This window comes from Oryctolagus cuniculus, chromosome 1, assembly GCF_964237555.1.
Source record: "Oryctolagus cuniculus chromosome 1, mOryCun1.1, whole genome shotgun sequence".
NCBI lineage: Eukaryota > Metazoa > Chordata > Mammalia > Lagomorpha > Leporidae > Oryctolagus > Oryctolagus cuniculus.
Window position 1 is genome coordinate 122,084,332 of NC_091432.1, and position 21,943 is coordinate 122,106,274.

The 21,943-nt window shown below is 49.7% G+C and overlaps 1 protein-coding gene across 4 annotated transcripts in view; it reads right to left on the reverse strand.

Annotated features, from left to right (window-relative positions):
- The window catches only part of ETS1 (ETS proto-oncogene 1, transcription factor), a 135,249-nt gene that overhangs the window by 47,542 nt on the left and 65,764 nt on the right, over window positions 1-21,943 (reverse strand). The window contains exon 1 of one of the 4 annotated variants that reach the window (XM_070071146.1): window positions 16,165-16,661. The exons of 2 other annotated variants lie outside the window; for them this stretch is intronic. In XM_070071146.1, coding sequence (XP_069927247.1) covers window positions 16,165-16,246 — 82 coding nt within the window. In that variant the 5' untranslated portion in view covers window positions 16,247-16,661. 4 annotated transcript variants of the gene reach the window in all.

Consider the following 21,943-nt stretch of genomic DNA (forward strand, 5'->3'; position numbering starts at 1 on the left):
CACACTGAGCTCCCCTCCGTGACACGGCCCACTTCCGCCGTCACTGGCTGGACAGCATTTCTCCACTCAAAAAGAGCTCCCAACCCTGGAATGCCCATGGGATTTAATTCTGGGGGTGTCGAAAACATTCTAGAATTAGAGACTGGGGATGGACCACACCACTCTGTGAACACAACCTGAGTGCCTCAGAAAGTCTGTGAGAAAATGGAATTTAAAAAGATAAGTTTATTTGGGTACAAAAGCAATTCTTAAAGTCCGTGCACAGCTGTTTCATAATACTCATTTCTTATGAGCTTTCTGAAGTACTCTTATACTAAAAACCATTAACTATACATTTTGAAACGGCGAGCTTTATGTCATAGGAATTATACCAAAATTCAAAAAGCAAGAATTTACTAAGAGAGAGAGAATGTGTATGTGCACGCGCTCCAGATGCACCTGCTACAGGCTGCCAAGCAATGCGAAGACCCTGGTGACTGACAGCCCTCGACCATTCACCAGGAGTCTCTATTCCAGTGGTGGGGCACAGTTGCTGCCTAGGCACACAGACAATGCTATAGCTCACAACTCCAAGGAGCACTACGATTCCGACTAAGACAAAAGGCTTTGCAATGCAGCCGGAGCACCGTGGCTGGCTTCCAGGAGCGCTGCAGGAGGCGGAGGAAGACCTGCACATGCCGCAAGACAAGGTGTCCAGGAGGATGCCATGGGTGGGTGGAAGGTGCTACTGAGAGGGGACGCCTTGGAGAGGACGGGGTCTCCAAGCCCGCCCCTGACACACAGAAACCACTCATGGGGTGGCAGACAGGCTGTGCTCACCAAGAGGCCGGGGACGAGACGCGCCGGGTGTATGCCATGTATGCCATCCCTTATGCAAGGACTAAGTTGGAAGTCTTTGGGAGATAAAACCCCTCCAACTCTGCACCCCGAAGCCGCCCAAGTACCCACGTAAAGCAACCCTTGCATTTTTCCATTTATACAGGAGAGGAGTTTTTCCCTCCCCAACCCTAGGGGTGGGGGAGACAGGCGGAACACAGAGCGTCAGGCAGAGCAGCCCAGGGCAGGGCAGGTTCCCAGTTCAGGAGCTTCAGAAGGTGCAGTTACAACACGGTGGTGACAAGGGATCTTTTGGGGGAATTCTTTTCCCAGAGGGATCCTGAGTGCTGTCCCCTGGAATGCCCCAGAGCAGCTCTGATTGGTTCTCTGGCCTTGACTCAGATAGAGCAGGGCCCCACCCTCCGATGAGTAAATGAATGGACAGGGAGGAGGAGGGGCGGGGAGAGAAGACAGGCAGGCATCCAGATGACAGGAAAGGAGCAGCCCAGTGCTGACTCCGGTTCAGGGAAGACACCCGCTGAAATTTCAGAGAAGTTCGCGTATGTGGCAGAAGGCGAGCAGCAGTGCTCCGAGCCTCCCGCACCACTGCAGTTGGGCTGTAGCCCTGCCTTGGCAGCCGGCTCGCTGCTGCTTTACAATAAACCGAATTAGTCACTGGCTTAGCAAGCACCCTGACACACACTGGCGCACAGCTGTTTAAAGACACACGATCCCCTTTCTAGGTGCCAGATTCTGGCTGTAAATCAACCACTGCAATCAGCAACTGGCAAACGCTGGGGTGGGTGCGGGGTTCCTACGTAAGTCAAGCACGGTAAGCAGAGTCTGCTAGAACCCGAGAGCCCCCCAGCCTAGCGCGAGGGGCCAGGAGGGGCAGGGGCGGGGCCAGGAAGAATGAAAGGACAGGGAGCGCTTTTCCCACCTCCTCAGGAGGGCACTGGAAGAATTTCTTGACCTGGACCTGCACTGGGTCCACAGAGACGGCAGCGTGGCTCAGAAGGGACGCCGGGGAGGGAGAATGGGAGTGGTGATCCCACCTCCTTGCGTTATCAGGTGCTACAGTCTCTTTCCTTTAACCCTCAGGTAGATGCCCAGGTCATTCCAGGGCAAGGAGGAGCGTACTTTAAACATTGAGATGATTTTATGTGCTGATAACAGAAAGTCCAAGAAAGCGTCTCATGAAGTGCAAGAGCGATGCCTGAAAATCCCGTTCTCATGCTGGAAACTTGACCGAAGCCCCGGCTTAAGCTCAGGAGGGTTATATGCGAGAGATATCCGAAAATAATGCCACCAGCCACAGGCACTCCTCCGGCCTGCCTGATGCTGGGGGTGTGGAGTGGAAACTTTTTCTGTAAGCAGGCTGACAGTAACCACACGTTGAAGAACCACAGGAGTAATACTGGCGTCAGCAGCAGCAGTGAACACTTGGTGCAGAATCTGGTGGTCCAGCAGATGCTGAAGATAACCAGGTGGCAGGGAAAAGGCATCTAACAGGAATCATCGCCAACCCCAGGAAGCTCCTTCCTATCATGCCTGTTGCATGGATCAGAAACAAACACAAGACTGGGGGAAGTGAAATAATTTGCCTCCGGACAAATGAGTGAAGCAGCCAGCCTGAATTCAAACCCAGGGCTGTTTGACCTCAAAACCCTGCTGTTGCCACAGAGGAAGTCATCATCCTCATCATCGCTGTGAGGTCTGGGACAGAGGTCCCTTACTAAGAGCAAGCTAAGTGCGAGTGCCTTCTCTCTGACATGGAGACCTCATCTAACAGATGGGAACGAGAGAACCCATGTGTACCCTGAGATGAGGTGCGGAACCAGTGGCACATACAAATCCACCTGGAAAACACAACGAACCGGGTGTCGATCCCGAAACAAGGGGAACTACAGGAAGACTCCACCAGCCCAGCAATGCTCAAACAGGTGCACAACTGCCCAGGAAACGCAGTGTGCCAGCTGCACCAGCTTTGGGGGAATCCAAACAGCACTTCCTCGGAGTGTGTTGGGAGCAGAAACACCAAAAATATTGTGTTCTTCTGAAGCCAGGCAGTCGGGGGCCACTGGAGGCCTGGCTCACCCCAGCTCCTGGGTGAGGCTGATCAAAGCCCAAGAAGCCCAGGCTCTCCTGGAAAACGAAAAGTGGCCCCTTTGTTCCCCAAGCACCCACAAGCCTGTGGAGGCTTCTAAGCCAATGTGAAACTACCAAGTGCTTCCATCTGCCAGTGGAAGAGCAAGGGGGAGGGCACAGGAAAGTCACGAGGCTCCTGCAAGAAGGGTTTTCAGAAATCCTGAAATAGACGCTGTCAGAGTAAGAATAAAGAATCTCCAGCTAGATCAGAGGTTAACGCCAGGGCCTCCATGTAGACGTTGATTCATCCCGCGTGCGTGTTTGTTTTTCTACAAACATTCCTGTTGCATCAAGTGGCCTCGAGGCCTAGACTTGTGCCTCCAAATGCCCCCGCCCTGGGGAATTCTTGAGCCCGGGCGGAGCTCTGCCTTCATAACTGTTTCCCGGCCTGGAACATGGGGGGATGTTTAGTGAGCCAGGGTAGCCCCCTTTCAGCTGTCCACTCTGAGCTGGAAAATGCAGAGTGGAAGCAAGGTGAACTGCTACACAGCCCAGTGGGAGATATTCACAGAGAAACTGAATGTGTTCCTACCCCTGCTGCCAAGGAGGAGCCCAGAGAGACCGTGCCACCTAGGACACGCCACGATGCTCTCTTAGGACAACCTCAGAAACTTCCCTTGGCAAACAGATGCAATAGAAGCAGGTAGGGCTCTGTAATCAGGAAAGATCTAACTCCATGGCCTTGAGAAAATCACCCGGATTTTCCAAGATTCAACTTCTTATCCACAAATTGGGGGCTGAAATACTAGCCCTAGAGGGTTAGAGAATGGGATTATTTCTGTAGAGCACCTCACAAAAGCCCCCGTGGATTCACAGTAGGGACCCTATACATTCAGGTTTTACGGCTCTCACCCCTCCAAACTGACCCACAGCTATGGGTAGAGTTCAGCAGTTTTGAAGAATGTTTGGTTTGCCATCAGGCGGCAAGGAAGACGTAAAAGCAAACCCCTGATCTCTCTGAAATCAAGGATGCATTTCCTGTACATGCACACAGGACCCAGCCTCGGGGAGTTCCTCTGTACTTAGCATCGCCACTCTAACGTATCTCCCACTGATTTAATAACATGCCCGCCTCACCAGAGGTTCCGGACGGCTTTCTGAAAGTGAACTCATTAAGTCTCCCACTCTCTCCCCAAGACAGGCAGCTCACTCACTGGGCGCCTCCCTCTTGGAGATGAGCATGGAGGAGGCGCCTCAGAGAGGCGGCTATGTTCTGGCAGCTCAGAGTTTAAAGCAAGCACACGCATCCCGAGTCTCACACCAGGCAACAGAAGGTAACACGGCGGCACTTCAAACAGCTTGTCAAAACACGGAATTAAAAGATAAGTATATTTTGGTACAAAATATTTTTGAAATCCAGGCAGTTATTTTTATCTTACTGTTTTTCGTGAACCTTCTAAAGATTCTTCGTAGGCATGGATCTCATTTTTTTTTTTTTAACAAAATAAATTTACCTTTAAATTCCTTTTCCCACAAACAATTTTGGTGTATCCTCCCAGGACGACCTCTTAGGTTGATCTTCCCTATGGATGATAGAGCAAGCATCCAAACCAGGCCAAGGTAAGACCAAGGACCCCTGACTCTGACCCAAACCTACTGCATAAGAGGCCTAAACCCCAGTCTGAGGAGACATGTGTTCAGGCCATACTGGGACCAGCTTTACAAGTTAAAATTGCCCTGACGAGGGCTAATGTTAGGGCCCAGAAATACAAACGCCAACCTTAAAACTCTTGGCTGAATTGATGCTACATGCAGCTGTCTCACTTTCTACTTCTGATTTCCACCTCCTCTCTCCCAGCAATCCAAAGGCTCTCACTTACTATTTCCATAAACCCACTCCCAAGTCAGCAGCTATGTGCCAAGGGGACACTTCTCAGGACGACAGCCTCTCGTCCACCCCTGGAACGCTCCGGCTTCCAGAACAGTGCAAACAAGGTGGAAGGTGGCTAAGGAACAGCATGTTGTATTAGGGAGATAATCTAATCTACGTCCACTGAACTCTGAGTACATATACCTAGTGCCACAGCAATGCCCTCTGTCCCAAATGGAAACTAACAGAGAAAAAACAAGTCCCTTCTCTGAGGATGCATTGAATTCTCACACAGCCCTTGGCACAGTCTTTTCCTATAACATGCTGTTGGCGAATCCAAGTATTTTCCTTCTTGTTTTCTTTTATTCCTCCTCCAGCTACCTGGAGTTCCTTCTGGTCATTAAAAGGGGTAAACTGAGGCACAGAAGATTCAAGCACTATGTCCTACAGCTCTGTATCGTAAAACAGAAACTGGACAGGAATTCTTCTCAAATCTCTTTCAATTAAAACAAAATGCAACTTCTCAAAAGCCAAGGTCAACCTGCTACGGAGGGAACCTGCACACTTGTCTAGTGGCCGCAGAAGAGCACTTTTTTTTTTTTCAACTTCCTGAGAGGGAACTAACTTGCTGTCCTTCTGAAAGTTTTGCCAGTGGCTTGGCCTCATGGCTCTCTGTGCCAGCTTTCCTGGTACTATGCCACAGTGACCACTTCAACCCACGCAGAGCTCAATAAGCAGGCGACTGTATGCAGGCCTCCTAGAATACATATAAAATACACAGAGGAACTCTACCTCTACCCAAAAAGAGATTCCTTGCTGATAGTTTGATCTCAGGCCAACGTTTATTATTATTATTATGTATGTGAATGTGCTAGATACTCATCAAACCAAAGAGATGTTTAACATGACTGTGGCTACAGGCAAATGTCAGGGGACTTGGAGAATTCCAGCTCGGAGCTCCGACTCAGCCACTTCTTGGTCATATAACCTTGAGAGAGGAACTCAGCATCAACCCTGTGTGCTTCCCTTATTTGGAAAATGTTGGTAACTCAAAGGATCACCGTGAGCTCAAACGCCATGAAGTCAAACAACCAGTGGCAAAACACTACCAGAGTTTAACCAGCTATTAAGATGAACTGGTAAACAATATGCACAAATAGTCCTTACTATCTTTCCCCAATTCCACAAATAGCCAACGATTTCTGGAATTCTGAAGACACACATGTGGGATTTAGAATCAGCTACAGTTGGGTTTGAATCTGAACTCCTCCACACCATAGCCTTGAGACCCTGGGCAGGTTGTTTAACTTATCGGGTTCTGCATCTGTGAAATGGGATTAACAAGAGGATGAGGTTTTTGGCACAAAGTTAGCAGACAATAAGTGGGAAAAAGGAACAAAACACAACTCAAAAGGTAAAAGCTGGTCAGAGATGAGAGGTGTCTGCACAAGTACAGGTAGATACGTTAGCCTATCACCAACAGCAAGCTGTTCTTGTTTTTGCCCCCAAAACTAGGGGTAAAACTTAGCCTTCCACTTGTGAAAGAAAAGCGACACTCACTGTGGCAGATCTTCCTCAAAATGTAGAAAAAAAATCAAGAAAATGAGGTTTCATCAACTGCGTAGCACAGCTGCCTTTGCAAACCACGGTGGCCTGCGCTCAGTACACCCTGTGCACCGGGTAGCTTCCGGGACGGCTAGGGGCACCAAAGCAGGTGGTCTCTTGCCTGCCCACAGAAGGGTCAGCCGCCTGCTACCCAGACACCCCTGCACGGGCAGCCCCAGGCAAGCAGGCCCTGGCCCTTCCCTCTGCCCAAACAGGCGGCAGGCCTTTGACTCACTGGGTTTGTCAGCAAGAGGCACTGAGGTGGCAGAACACATTCCTGATGCAGGAGGGGACTGTTGCCCAACAGAGCAGCGCACCAAGGGGGAGCTGTGTGGATGAACCAGGCTCATTACTCAGACCACACGCTGGGCTCTGAGCACGCAGCGGGGGTGGGCTGCTCCGCCTCCTGGGCCCCTACTTACATCTCTACCTCCAGCTCAGACTCCACTCTGGAGCTGCCTTCCGCTGCTACTGTGGCAAAGGCTTATGGGAAAGGCAAGCCACCGCACGCTGAGAGACTGTGAGGAAGGTGTGACTATTGCCCCATGGCCATACCTAACGCAGTCACTCGCCCCAGAGGTGAGCAAGTCTGGTATCAACTCTAACATCTCCCACTCTAGAAGCTGCTCTTTACCCCAAAGTCCCCAGTGATTAAATTGTGCTTAACAGAATTTGGGAATTGGAATGAAAACATCATTTTGCCTACCTTTTGAATGGCAGTCTACAATCTCTCTGAGTGTTGTCCCCCGACACACACACCCAAGGCAAAAAGAAACGGGCTAACAGAGATCTTCCCTCTGTTAGTTGACTCCCTAATTGCTCACAACAGCCTGGGCAGGGCCAAGCCAAAGCCAGGAGCCAGGAGCCAGGAATTCAATCCAGGTCTCCCAGGTGGGTAGCAGGGATCCAAGGACTTGAGGCATTACCACTGCCCCCCAGGGGGTACAGCACGGAGCTATAATCCACATAGAAGCTGGGGCTTCAGCTGAGACGCTCAGATATGGGAGGCAGGCATCCCGGGCATCATCTTAACTTCTGTGCCAAATGCTCATCCTGATTATCTTACCTGTTACCTAAAGCCACAAGATATCAGTATGAAGAGAACTCACACAAGTCACCTTTGCCAGTTAAATTCACGCATGAATAAAATGAGATCAGAATAATGCAACAGCATGCCAAACAGCTGCAAGGTCATGGCTGGAACTAAAGCCTCATGAGTCCTCAGCTGGTGGTGGTCCCCTAGAACCGGCATTCTAGGTATTTTTATGCAACCCTGATTGCTACTATGCTGATCGATCTCCCTTTTCACTTATGCTTCCTCATTGCATTCCATATATTTCATTAGTACCTCCCTGATGTAAGACAACCTATGCTTAATGTGTAGAAGTAACTTAAGTTTCAGGCAAGGAACACTAAGTAGGAAAATAGCATAAATACTGTAAGTATAAAAACCGGCCACATGGACATTACCTGTAATGAATTTTCTGAAAGTTATTTTAAATCAGACTGAATGACACATTCTTATTTTAAATTTGAATGATAACAGTGAATTACACTAGCACAAAACCGTAATTGCACAAAAATGTCACTAAGAACACGTATAGGACCTGGGACATAGTGGGAGTTCCCAAAGGTTTAAAACAAAAACAACAGTCAGCATTGCAGTACAACAAGTCAAGCCGCCGCCTGCGAAGCCGGCATCCCATATGAGCGCCAAGTGAAGTTCCAGCAGCTCCACTTCAGATCCAGCTCTCTAGGAAGGCAGCGAAAGATGGTCCAAGGTCTTGGGTCCCTGCCACCTGGATGGGACACCCAGATGGAGTTCTGAGCTCCTGGCTTGGGCCGTGGCCATTTGGTAAATCAACCACTGGATGGAAGATGTTCTCTATCTCTCCCTCTTATTGTCACTCTGACTTTCAAATAAATAAAATATATTTTTTTTGCTTTAAGAAAAAAAAAGTGGGTATCTACAAAAACTTCACAGGTTTAGGAGATTCCCTTACCTGATCCAAGCTCTTTATTATCCATTTGCACTTGGAAATAGGCACCTGATTTTGTCATCTTCTCTGAGAGTTGATACTTATTCTGATAAAGTGATGGAATTTTTAACAGTTAACAGTAAGAGTGGGAGGGAAACTAACAAAGTTTTTTAAAAGGCACCTCTCTCATGAGCCTATTCATCACTCTGTTCTTAAATCATCCTACCTTCAAAGTCAAGTTCACCCTGAGACTCCAAATGCTCCCCCTTAGGTCCTGTCCCCACACCTCCTTCCCACATCCCTTCCTACAAACCAAGGGTTTATTCTTTGTGTTTATGTAGTCCTTTCATTCTAAACTTGCAATGATTTTCCCAAGCTATTCTCTCAATGCAAAATAATCCTTTCTTTGCTATTAAACCCCCAGCTCCTCTAAGAAGCTGACCCGAGAGAATAGCACAGCCTAGAACCACGGGAAGACAGGGCCCAACAAGTAGAGAAAATATGACTAGTGAGTGATGCGCAGGGATCTTCACACACTCAAACATGGAGTTCCTGGAGGAGAGCGACATCCCCTGAGTGATTCTGACCAGCCATCTCTTGGCCCACCAGAGGGTCAAGTTCAGAAATATCCACACAGATCCAAGAATGCCCACCAGGCCACCGAGCCAGGAACTCCTAGCCAAGTGCAAAGCTTGGTCCAGATGGGGACTTTTCCAAAAGCCTATGAAATCTCTCTTAAATTTGTGCATTCCTGGTTTTTTTTTTATTATTTCCTTTTGTCCTTTCACTAGTTTTCTTGCACTTTCTTACTCTTTTCCTGTACTCATGCTTCTTTTGCTCTTTTATTAGCCAAAAAGGATGTTGCAACTGACCCCCCCAATCCCTTCCTCCCCTCCTGAAGATCCCAGGGCTTGCTGTTTACTTTTGTTTTTGTTTTTGCCTACTTTAAAAGGACACCCCCTCAAAAAAAAAAGACATTTTTTTCTTCGCCTCGTTTTATCTCAACAGTAAACTTTCTCATCTTGAAGAAACATTAAAATGAAAAATCTGTCTTCACTTTTGTAATATTTCCAACTCAAAAGCTCATTGTCTCTTTCTCTCTAACACACACACACACACACACACACACACAGAATATGCAGAAAGTCTACAGGTCCTCCAGACCTTGGCAGAGCAGAACCTAACAGCTTTTCACAGCAAAAGCTACCAGGAGGTTTCAAAGGGCTGAAGTGAGCTTGTTTGAGGTTGATTCTGAGTTGTTTCTCAGGCACTGAGAAATAATGTATTATGTGTCAAAAACAAATTTAAAAATATAACTCAGGCTTGGGGGAAACCACACTGAACTTGAACTGTTTCAAACTCTTAATCTGGTCCTGTTCGCTAACTTTGGATGGTCTACACTGTAAAATTAGCAATGGAGAGAAGTTGCTCTGCAGAGTATTGTCACCAAAGTTAGTGCTAGGTGGAGTGGCCTTCATCTTCCGGGAGAGTCCCAGCTTACACCTGTCATTCGGGAGTGATTATTAATAGTGTCCCTTTCCACTCGCACAAAGTGTCTTGGTTTACATGGCAAAGTGTAACTCTCTATCAAACACCATCAGGATCCAAAACCCAATAGTCTAACATTTTCCAATGCTACTTGGGCTCTAAAAGTGCTGTCTGTCAGTATTTTGCACCTCTCAGAGACAGAATTAAATGCCACAGAAGAGGACAAGTGAGGAAAAGCTGAAAGTGGAGCGTGGCAGCCAAGATGGGAAAGTACCTGGGAGATACGACCGAGATGGTCAAATAATCAATAAATATTTATGGCTTGAGCAGCAGTATCCTAAGTCTATCTGTAAGCATGGCTCTCGGTTTGTAAAACCAGACCTGCCATGACCTACACGGCAGACTAGTGTCTTCCTCTATCAGCATGGAGATGATAAGCTGTACAAGTAACAGGTAACCCAGGCAGGCACAAGGCTTCAGGAGGCCAAGTACAACCAGCCTGCAGAGGCAATTGAGAAAAATTGCAGTTTTTGAAAAAGCTATCTTCAGCAAAGAGTAGCTACAGAGCCATGAACGGGTGAAAATGACAGATCCAAGAACAGCCCTGACATTCCTAACCCTGAGTCGGGCCCTGCTTCACAGTTGTGGGCAGAAGGGAAGACACGGAACACTGCAAACCCAGAGAGAGGCAAACCCTATCAGAGATGCCAGCCGGGCAGGGAACCCAGGCAGCCACTCGCTGGAGCCGCTCATGGAAACACTGAGATTACATCGCCCTACACAAATTCCTCACTGCAATGACTGTGTGGACCCACCACAGCTCTTGGGGGAACGCTCCCCACCCTGCTACTGTAGGCACAGGCAAGAGTGAGGGAGTCCGCGTCTCCACTCACTGTGGGCGGCAGGATCCTGGAGCTACCTGTCCTTCCTCCATTAGGCCACGATAGCTCCACACAATGTGCCTTGACGCATGACATGGACTTGACACAACTACATGGGGGGTTGGGGGTGGAATAAAATCTCCTTGCAGCATAGAGGGTAATCGTAACTACACCATCACCACTCTGGAAGCAGGAAAATGAAAGCTCCAACTAAACCAGTTTGTTGGTCTATGTTCCTCCCAATCCATATGAGACTCTGTGCACAGCAGCGTGAGAGATGAGAGAGGCAAAGAGGGCAGAATCTGGAGGCCGGGGAAAGGCCTGACCTTGGACATACACATAACCACCTTCCCACCTGTGAGAGGGCCAAGGCCATCTGGAAGGCACTGGAAACACAAGAACCCTGGTTCTCGGCCTCATGAGCTTGGCGAAGTGTTGCTCCAACTTTAAGCATCTTCCTAAAACAACACATCTGGCCATCCAGGCCAGCAGACGGCCCACAGGACAGGCCCCTCTGCAAGCCACCCAGGGCCCTGGGTAACAACAGGCATCTAATTCAGCTCAGGGCAGCTTTGCAGTGATGGCAGGGAGCCCCTGCACTTCCTGAACCCCCAGAGCTCCCACCAGCACTGCCTTCTGTTACACCTGTCTTTTAACTTCCAGGGTTGCTGAGAGTAACACGGTACTTTGATTTCAGGGACAAGCTTGTGACATCTCATCAGTTGGTAAGTTTCCAAAATGTGATGTTGGACAAAGCAAGCACCTTTCTGAACATCAATTTTCCTCATCTGAAAAACAGAAAATAACACTCCCTCCTCCACCCCAGAGTTACGTATGAAGCGTAAAAGTGTTCTTTCACGTGAACGTGCATGGCCCACAATGCGTATTTCTGAAACGATCCTATAACTCGTGAATGGCCAGCTTTGGCCTTTGGTGCAAGCCTCTGGACGGCACAATGACCACAGGTCACTTGTTCTGCAAGTGCTGTCTAGGGGAAGTTATGCCTGGACCCTTTGAAACAGAGTCCCCCTTTACTGAAAAATTCTGATCTACACTACCCAGCGCTCAGCTCTGCAGACAGTTCTGAGGCACACAGAGCGAGCTGGGTTCTGGGAGGCCGGCCATGGACTGGTTTGTCCCCTAGAGGGAGGTGACACTCCTACAGGGTGGTCTGGCCTCTTTAAGAGAGAAAAAAAAGTTACACAGACAAAAAAACAGCAACACAAACCAACCAAAAATGCCAGGAATGCAAGCTCTGCCAACCAAATAAATAAATAAAATGCAAGATACTTTATAATAACTGGACATGAGGCATTTCTCAACTCTGCACAACTGAAAACTCTACTTTTCCATGAACTCTGCAAATGTCCCCCTCGCCCTTCAACTTGGTGGCCTTCTGCCTCGGAGGTTAACCTGGACAACTCCAGCACCCAAAGGACCTGACCGGCCCCGTGCCAGGGGGCCCTCGGGCTGCTCTGGAAGTTACCTGCACACCCTGTCTGCTCTCTGGGACACAGAACAAGGCTCCGTTGGCATGAGTTCACAGCCATGTAGGTGAAAAAATTCTGTTTACTCTTTTCCTTCTCAAACAATGGCTTCCACGAGGTGCACAATGCAGTTACCTTATCCCCTACCAAACACGTCAAAGGCCTCTGAAAACTCAGGCTCTTCAGGGTCATTCTGTGTTGACCAGTTGTCTAGCAAAACAATAGGTATGAGGAAGCTTCCAAAAGTTCATGGAAAACTGAACTGAAAGATAAACTGAGGAACAAAATAATTTGACATGCATATATACAAAGAAGGGCCAAAAAGTTCACAGAAAATGCGTATTATGGATTTCAAATGATTTGCACTAAAAGAAACTTAACTTTGAATTCCATTTTTCCCTGAACCTTTTGCAGTGCTCTCAGAGACTATTATGGGTCAGGGACTGTTTAAAGATTGTGCACACAATCACAGCTTTAATTCTCTTATCAACTCTGCAAAGTAGAGAGGTTCTTACACTCGTTTCACAGATGCAAAGAGCAGGACCCAGAGAGAGGAAGTCATCTATCCAAAGTCACACAGGTGCTAAGTGGCCGAGGTTGGACTTGCACCCGGACAGGAGAGCTTCAGAGTCCCTGCTGTGGACCCTGAGGCTGTTCTGTCATTACTGGGTGCAATCAAAACAGATCTGGGTGTACACACTGAGCAAGTGACCTGAACAGCCCTGGCAGCTCTACCCTTCCTCCTCATCCTCACTGATGAAGAGGCAAAGACAGAGCAAGCTGCGAGAGGACGAAGTTTCCAACGATCCCTAAGGTTCCTGTGGATGGTCGCCTTCTGCTGCGTGGACAAGGGGCTCATTTTTTAAAAAAGAATCTTGCTTGGTTCTGGGTCATTCTCATTTTTATTTCAGAGACAGGTCCTGTTTGCTGGTTCACTCCCTAAATGACTGTCAATGCCTGAGACTGGCCCAGGCCAGAACTGGGAACCAGGAACTCAACCCAGATTTACACGTGGGCGCCAGGAACCCAACTACATGAGCCATCACTTTTGCCTGCCAGAATGGGCACTGGCAGGAAGCTGGAGAGGGGAGCCAGAGCTGGGCACTGAATCCAAACGCTCCTTCCTTTGTGGGACCCAGGACTCCCACCTGGCAACACGACGGTCAACCCACACGCCAGCATCCAAAGTGAGAACCCCTGGCTTGATCTGGCCATGAGACCCCACTTCTCCAAGAAGGTGGAACAGAGGCAGAAAGAAGAGGGAAAAGCAAGAGGGTTGGGCACGAGTTGGCTGCAGCACCAGCCTCAGCTAGCTGGGATGGAGAAGCCTCCGCTGAACCAGTACACCCCACTTTACACTCACAAGGAAAACTCAGTCCCAGGATTATTTCAAAGTATATGTCAACTTGGTACTTAGCAAGGTTAAATCCCTCGAGGTCTCAGTATAGGGTAGAAGGAAAGGCATGTGCTTGGTCAGGTCTTAGACACCACGACAGGCAAACACTCCAGGTCTTTTGATTCCTATCTGGACCTCCCCACTGCTTCTCTCGGACTCTCATCAATATAAGAGAGGGGACTGAGAGAGGGGACCGGAGGAAATTCCGGTTTAGTCATTGAAGCAGATAAGATTCCCACATTAGGTGTCTCCATACGTAAGGAACTAGGCAACCTCCTACCCCCCACCCCGCCCAAGAAATCATTCTGACAAATATTTAGATCACGGCCGTGGATACAAAGCCACGCTGTGAGAAGTTAAACTTTAAACACATGTCCTGTATGGTCTGATGGGCAAAGCAAATTCCCACTTAGCCAACGTCTTGTCCCTCCAGCAGCAAAGCCCTGCAGCCCTGGCCACTGTTTCTCCCACCTTCGCACCTGCAAGTTCAAGTCTCAGCCTGGCTTTTCAAGTCACTTGCAATATTACTCAAGGGACCACACACTGAGAAGTTAGAAACAGTTTTACTCCAGTCCCTGGCTCTCTGGGTATTTTTATGTATATGACTTACCTTCTCTGAACCTATTTCCACCTGAGGTATGGTTATCACAGGGACACTTAAGCAAGCAAACATCCAGGAGAAATTAGCTAAACCTCAGTCATGATATTCTGTAGTTACTTTCAAATTTTTCTTTGTTTCCCCCAAGAGTGTAAGAAATCAAACCTTATTGAATGCATGGCAGAAAACCAATCAACTTCTTATCACCAGCTGAAATTCTTCTGTACTGCAGGTGGCTAACAAAACCCAAGTGGGGGCTTGGAAACTTTTTTTTTTTCCAAAGAAGGGAGACCCCTGTCAGGGAGCTTATTAGAATGGACATGGACTGGAGCGTTAGGCCCAACTATCCCCATTTCACAGAAGGGAAAGCTAAGGAGTTACTGGCCCAGCAGCACACAATACATTAAATCTTTTTAATATGAAATGACCAAAAACAATGCTGCAGCTGCTCTCTGCAATGTGAAACATGTGCTGCCGGGGGCTCGGTTCACATTCCCAGCAGGAAGGACCCCGCGCAGGTCTGTGAACTGACATATCTGTGTGACATTTCCCAGATGACCAAACCTGTCTGTTCCCCATAAACACACATAACAACACACATAAACAAGCCATTCTTAAGGCAAGGACCTATCGGCTGAGTCTGTCTCTTTGCTGTAAGCAATCCTTTCCCTTCTTCTATATATGGCTTGAATCAAGTGGGACACCAAGAACTTATCTGGGCTCCCCAAAATCCCCAAAGACAGCTATCACGGGGACATCATTTGTGAAATGCCTCCGGCATTGCCCACTGGATCCCAGCAAGGCTGCAACCTTCTTTACGCCATCCTGGGGTTGAATGTTGGGTGCCCACAGGACATGGGAGTCTTTATTAACATTTCTGAAGCTCAAAGGACAAACACACGAGCTGGGCTTGTGTTGCAGGTTTAAGCAGATCAGGAAAGGGTTAAAATAAGCAGAGGCAAAGAAGTGCTAACCACAAGGAGCCAAAACTAAACTTACTGATAATCACATGCAGCCGAGGAACACTTACTGCAATGAATTATTTTCCAAAATGCATCCCATCTCCCTATGTTTTTCTGCACACCTTCACCTCCACAATTGCTCATCTCCAGGGGGAGCCGACAGGTTCCTATCCTAAAAGAAAGCATCTTTTGCCTCCTCAAACCGCATTTGTTCCAGGAATCCTGTCCGGCTGGACTTTATTAAGCTGCTCAGCACCAAAATCTGTGTCTAAGTTGAAATTTCTTTCCCATCCCTCTCTTCTTCAAGTCCTTGCCAACCAAAGAACTGAACACCACCACAGACCACGGACACATTTTGCTTTTTGGGGGATGCCTTCCTTCTCCTAATGGATCCTTGGCACCAGGGGACAAGTTTGGGGCAAAGCAAGTCACCTGCATGAACAGGATCAGAAGTTTCCCAAAGTGAAGAGCATGATTTCAGCTCGCCCTCCACCCAGAAGAGAGCAGCCGGATGGCAAAGCGACATGTGACAGGGGAGCTCTCGGGGAGTTTGAAAGCGTGTTTGAAGCCCACTTGGTTAGGCACCACTTCTCCTCTCACGGTCTAGGGCTCTCCATCCCGCTGCAAGCCCCGGGGGCCACAGGGTCAGGGGATGACGGCAAAGTCCACGCCCCCCCCCTTCCCCTTCCCTGAACGTTAAGGAATTGCGCCAGTTTTCGCTGTTTGGGAGAAAAAATTAAAAAGAAAAAAAGCAGAAATGGGGACGCTGTTAAGTGTAAGCTTTTGCCTTCTGCTCACAAGAAACACAGCTGTGAAAATAAATACCACCCCCAAACCAAGAGTCTGCGGCCACTACCAGTCCTCCTCCTCCTGGTCGCTAACCTCTCTCCAGCTGCCAACAGCATCCCCGACGCCTGCAGGGACTCGCAGCCCAAGAGGGACCGGCGAAGGGCGCCGAGCACTGGAGGGGGACCCCTGGCCTCTGGCCACTCACCGGGGGAGGGGAAAAGCTCCAGGTCGACCTTTTCTGTCTTGATGATGGTGAGAGTCGGCTTGAGATCCACGGCCGCCTTCATGGTGCCAGCAGCAGTCGGGGACGCACGGGCTTGGAGCAAGTTTGCGGTCACTGTCCTTGTTTGCGTTTTAACGGGGACTCGCGACAGGGGCAAGGGGACCGAGGAAACCCGACTTCCCCTGCCTACAAATCTCAGATTCCCGCAGCCGCGTCCCGCGCCCGGACGGTGCGCGCCCGGCGCTCCCGGCGGCGAAGTTGGCACTTGGCGGAGAAGTGAGAGCGCTCGCCCCAGCCGCGCCCTCGCCCGCTCCCCGCGTCCCGCTCCCGCCGGCGCCGCCGCAGCTCGCTCTCGGCTCCCGGCCGCGCTCTGCCAGTCCCTCGGTTCCCTCCCGCGCTCTCCCCTCCTCTTTAGGGCGTTTCTCGCTGCCGCGCGGAGTCTCGGCCGCTGGGTCCGCTGGCCCTGGGCCGCCGCTCTGGGCTGCGGGGCGGGGTGGGAGGGGAGCAGGGGGCGGGGGCGGCCGGGGGCCGGGCCGAGCGTCCCCCGGCCAATCGGCGCTGGCGGCCCGAAGCGAGAGAAGGCGGGCGGGCGGGCGGAGCGCACTGCGCGGCGCGGCGCGGCGGCCGAGCGGCGGGGCGCGCAGCCCGGGCTGCGGAGCCCGCGGCGGGCCGGGAGGGACGCGCCCAGGGCGGGGGCGCGGGCTGGGCGCGCAGGCCGCCTCGGGAAGGGCCGACCGATTCTCCACGCATTCTTGAGGACTTGGTCACCCGCTGCTGCCCGCCTCCCGGGCGCGGCATAGTTTTCCGAGTGCGTATACATCATTCATTCACAAAGCCCGGCACCCAGGCCGGCGTGCGGGGCCGGCGCGGGGCACGCTGCGGGGCCGGGCGACCGAGAGACTCCGGTTTGGACCCGGCTCTGAAGGAGCCTTGGGTTTTCCGGAGCTCGCCCTCGTGAAGGTGGAGAAATGACAGGGGCCGCGCCTTGGGGTGCAAACCCTGCTCCATGGCGCTGGATCCAGCGCTAAGCCTGGGCAACCTTCTGGGGACCGCGAAACCCACGTCCCCAAAGCTCGCGTGTGAGCGGGCGGTCCAGAGTCTTCCAAAAATTTCCAAGGTGCCTCCCACGCTGGTGGAGTGGAAGGGAGGCTATATTTTCTATTTATCCTGTCCCTCCAATTGTAGCACCAGTTGGCTTAAGCCTTGTCTTTTCTTTCACAGACCCTCCTCCCTTAAGTAAAACTGACAGCGGTCCCAGGCACCAACACCCCCGAAAAGTGCTGCGGAGGGTCTGGTTTTGGGTTTGTGGGGCATCGCTGATAGCCATGGCAATCACAAAGCACAGTGCCTTCGGATTATGCGAGTTGCCAGTGATAACACTGGCTATCACAGATGGAGATGGTTTGTCCAACTTAACAAGTCCACCAAGAGCCATAGGTCCCTCTATGCTTTGTTTTCCTGATTTATTTGAAAGGCAGAGAAAAGAGAGCTCCCATCCGCTGATTCACTGCCCCCCAAATGCTCACAGCAGCCAGAGCTGGGCCAGGACAAAAGCCCGAGCCGGGCACTCAATGTGGGTTTCCCGCAGGAGTGGCAGGAACCCAAGGACTTGAGCCATAACCTGCTGCTTCGGCAGGGGGTGCACTGTAGGAAGCTGGGGTCAGGAGCAGGGGCGGGGTCTTAAGCCCAGGCACTCCATCCCTTAATGGATGCAGGCATCCTTAACTGCTATGACAGATGCCTACCTCTGAGCTCCATCTTTGATTAACGAAGAGATTAAACTTAACCCTTCCTCAGAGAAAGCTATTTGTAATGCTGTTTCCTAGTATCTTGAATTCCCACCACTGGACTGTAACTGTTATAACCTCTGCCTCCTTGTGAGTTGAAACACACCTGCTCGCCTTGCTCCAAACCCACAGTTTTATCTCCTTGCAGATTTCCCACAGCAAAGCAGGAAAGGATCCAGGAATAGAAAATAAATCTCTGGCTCCTGGTCCAAGCTCCAGATCACTGCCCTCCTTCAGTGACCAAAAGAAAATATTTGCTTGTGATAATTCTAATTTTTGAAAGGACAGCCTGTTGCAGCCCAGCTGTGTTTCTAAAAGGTATGAGCAAACAACGCTGGCCTCCAGATGACAAGAACAGACACTTCTGCTCCTGGGAAAAGCTCCGGGAAACAGCTGATGAATGAATTGTACGGTTACACATCCAGGGGAGCAGCAGAGGAAGGGATCTGGAGCGGGGCCTGGCTGTCTCACTGTGAGAACATCAGGAAGAGAACTGAGCGCACCATGCGCTGCTTTGGGGAACTGTGTTCTGTGCGTGTTGTTTTAAGCAAACGCTGGTTCGGTTTAATCCACGCGTGCGCCTGTCTCTGGTTTTAGATGCAGCTTCCTTTCTCTCTCTCTCTCTCTCTCTCTCTCTCTCTCTCTCTCTTCCCCAGTCAGCTTCTCAGAGCTGTCCCGGGAGCTAGCCTAAACACTGCTGCGGGTACCCTCCGAAGTGAGACGCTGAGCGAGCCCACCGTGAAGAAACCATAAACACTTTCGGCCCTTCAGTGAGGGAATTCATTCCTTCACGTCTTCAATAATGACAACTCAGCCAGTCAATCACCCTCCTTCTCCTCCAGGCCTGAAACACAGAGGCTCAGAATGCAAGTTAAGGAATGGGGTTAGGTTCAGTGGGAGGATTGCACAGGCAGCCAGGAAAAGATTTCCAGGAAAGTTACATCCACGTGATGCTAATTATGAATATTTATGTGATCAGAAGTTAGGCATCTCACCTTGGGTCTGGTCCAAACTTCCCTTAGGATGAGGAGCGCTAACAAGGTCAGGTTAAAATATTTTTACATATTCAGGACATCAGTAATCCAATCAGGTCTGTGAGTGTCATGACTTATTAATTGGTTTTGATAGATGAAATTCTTGATCTCTTTAGGGGGCAAGCAGATTTTTCTAAATGTTCTGAACTTCAGGAGACATTTCTATCTTATCCTATCCTTTAAGAGCCATGCCTAACCCAGTGCCCAAGACATTACAGATGTTCAATAAATCTGTGTTGAATGATGAACTATCAGCTGTCTCATCACTATGGGCTTTCTACTTGGCTGTGGGTTCTCCGTCATTCGAAGGTTGAATTTGGCAGCCCAAAGGTCTTCCCTCTGCCCCCACAGTAGAGCAGAACCTCTGTGTCCAGCATGCACGTCCACTCAGATTCTTGTGTGCCTCAGTTTCCCCACCAGCAGAACAAGACAGCTTAACCCTGCCTTCCATCCACTTGACTGTGTCTGATGCCTTGTAAGGCACTCAGAATAAAGAAATCAACTAGCAAAGTACCCCTTTGCTTTTGCTTGTGAGGGGGCCGCCTGTTCCTCCTGAGATTGAGAGAAAACAGAGTGGCATTTTAAAGCATGCTTTGGACTATAATCCCATACATCTGAGGGCTGAGACACCTGAGAGGAGGAATAGAAAATCAACAAGGCTCAGGGCAGGAGCTGGGGGACAGGGGGTGCAGCTGAACCTGAATGGAACAGTCACTTTGTGCAGAAGTTCCCCCAAATACACAGAGTCTCTGAAAACCATGAGCTTCTCTTATGCGTCCTCCTCAACTCCACCCCACCCTCAATAAAAAAAAGAAGCAGAAAAATACACCTAATTTCAACGGATCGTAGAAGAGACAGCTTTCCTTCTCCAGAAGCATTCTAAAATGTTATTTGTCCACTCCTGAATCATGAACTTCAACAAAACAAAGAATCTCTGAGCTCCGCGCTAAAACATGCTTTATTGGAGGTAGGTACAAAAACATTCAGACCAGTAACGGCTGATCCAGAAGGAGTTTATGACTCACAGATGTTGATTTACTGGTATAAATGTAAGATTTAAAAAAAAAAAAAAAGCCCTCAATTAACAACCTGTCTGAGCTGCATTTGTGGTCTCTGTTCTCTGAGAAAGGCAACAGTCCTTGTCCTACACAGAAACAGGCTTCTGAAGCTTAACTCCAGAGCAAGTGGTTTCTCCGTGATAAGTTTAGTCATTAAAAAGCACACCAGGGAAGAAAAATGCCCCAGGCTTCAATATCTACCATTATCAAGCAGCAATAAAATGGAAAATCGGAGATAGGAAGGAAAATTAAAATAACTCCCTTAATTAAACTCGGATGCCAGAAGGCCTTAGGGTGAGTTCAGGAACCCCAGTGGGGACTCAGAAAGTGCTGTTGCTCACTGCAGGCTGGCTCTTTGACCTCACCAAAGCCACTTAACCTTTGTGTGTCACAACCCCCTCTGTTTCGGGGAATAAAATCACCCCTGGCTCTTGCTACCATTTCATACAGGCTCATTAGCTATTGTCTGGAAGGTACAATAAACAATGGACGATAAGAGGCCCTGCAGTTAGGAGGGGAGGGGGGAGGGGGGCAGCGCACAGAGAGGGGAGCATGGAGACCTATCTGCCCTGGAAAGCTCTGGACAGCAAAACAAAGATGCGAGAAGTTAGTGTGGACTCGGGAACAAAATTCAGGTTCAAATTCTGGTGCTACTTACAGACTGCTGCCCACGAAGCACAGTAGATACCGGTACTCACCTTTCAAGACTGGAGGATTAAATGAGATAATGTCTGCAAAGCCTTTAGCACAGAGCCTAGGTCAAGAAAGGTTGCTCAATGAATGCTAACCCCTTACTACTGTTACTAGGTTGCAGTGTAAAGTAGAATATCCGAGAAATCACTTGAAAGCTCGCTCACTTGCTCGCTTGCTCTCTCTCTCTCTCTCTCTCTCTCTCTCCCTTTTGCCATTCCTTGGCAGAATAGCTTGGCCCCTCAATTTACCTAAACTGTCACCAGGGAGAGAGATGGAGACAACCATCACATTTAACTAAAAAATCACTTTAAGCCCCCTTTTCAGTTCTTCAATTGGGAAGCTGCCCCACTTCCACCTCATGGGAAAATTTCCAGCCCTACCCATCTGGAGAAGGAAAACGTAGATTGCCATGTGTTTGAAGGGTCACAGAAAAACTAAGGTTCCAATCCCAAAAGATCACATTTGTGGTGCCTCTCTGGGGACAAATGCTTGGGTCTTGGAATTGTCACAGGGTTGAGCTAGATGGGAGGCGACGCAAGAGCTCTAAGTACAGACCTTCTGTTCACCAGAGGAGAAGCGTGAGTCTCGGCCCAGGACCACACAGCCTCAAGAAAGCAGCGTCAAGGACTGGACCCGGAAGTGCCAGGTGCCCAGCTCCCCACAGCATCTAGGAACCCACAGGAACTGTTCTGGCAGGAAGTCACTGCCAGTCCTCATGGCCCCTACCAGACACCCGTGAGCCCTACAGCAGGATACAGTGTAGCTAGGAACACAGTGCTGGTCAGACTGGATTTCTAGAAATCCAGCAATATTGTGTGCACTGGATGTGTTGTCTTTGGACAAGTAGCCTGCTGGGTAACCACACCATCCCTCCCTGTGGGAGACAGCTTGGCATGGGTGGGAAGGAGGAGAAGCGTCTGGCCTGGCGCTGTTGCTGTCGGCAGTTTCTTTAGACTATAATTACGAGCCATTCAACTACATCTGCAGCCCCAACAATGCGGGACGGACTGGCCTAATCCACAGACCAAGCGACACTGTAAAAGCCACCAGCTTAGACATCACGTATTCCTCTGGAGCAAATCAGACTCCGCTCAGACGGGGAGAGACAGAGTTCTGAGGCTTCCTCCACGCCCAGGGTCGCTTTGCTTCCCCCGGAAGAAGGCCGAGCGTATTTCCCGGGATTGTTGCT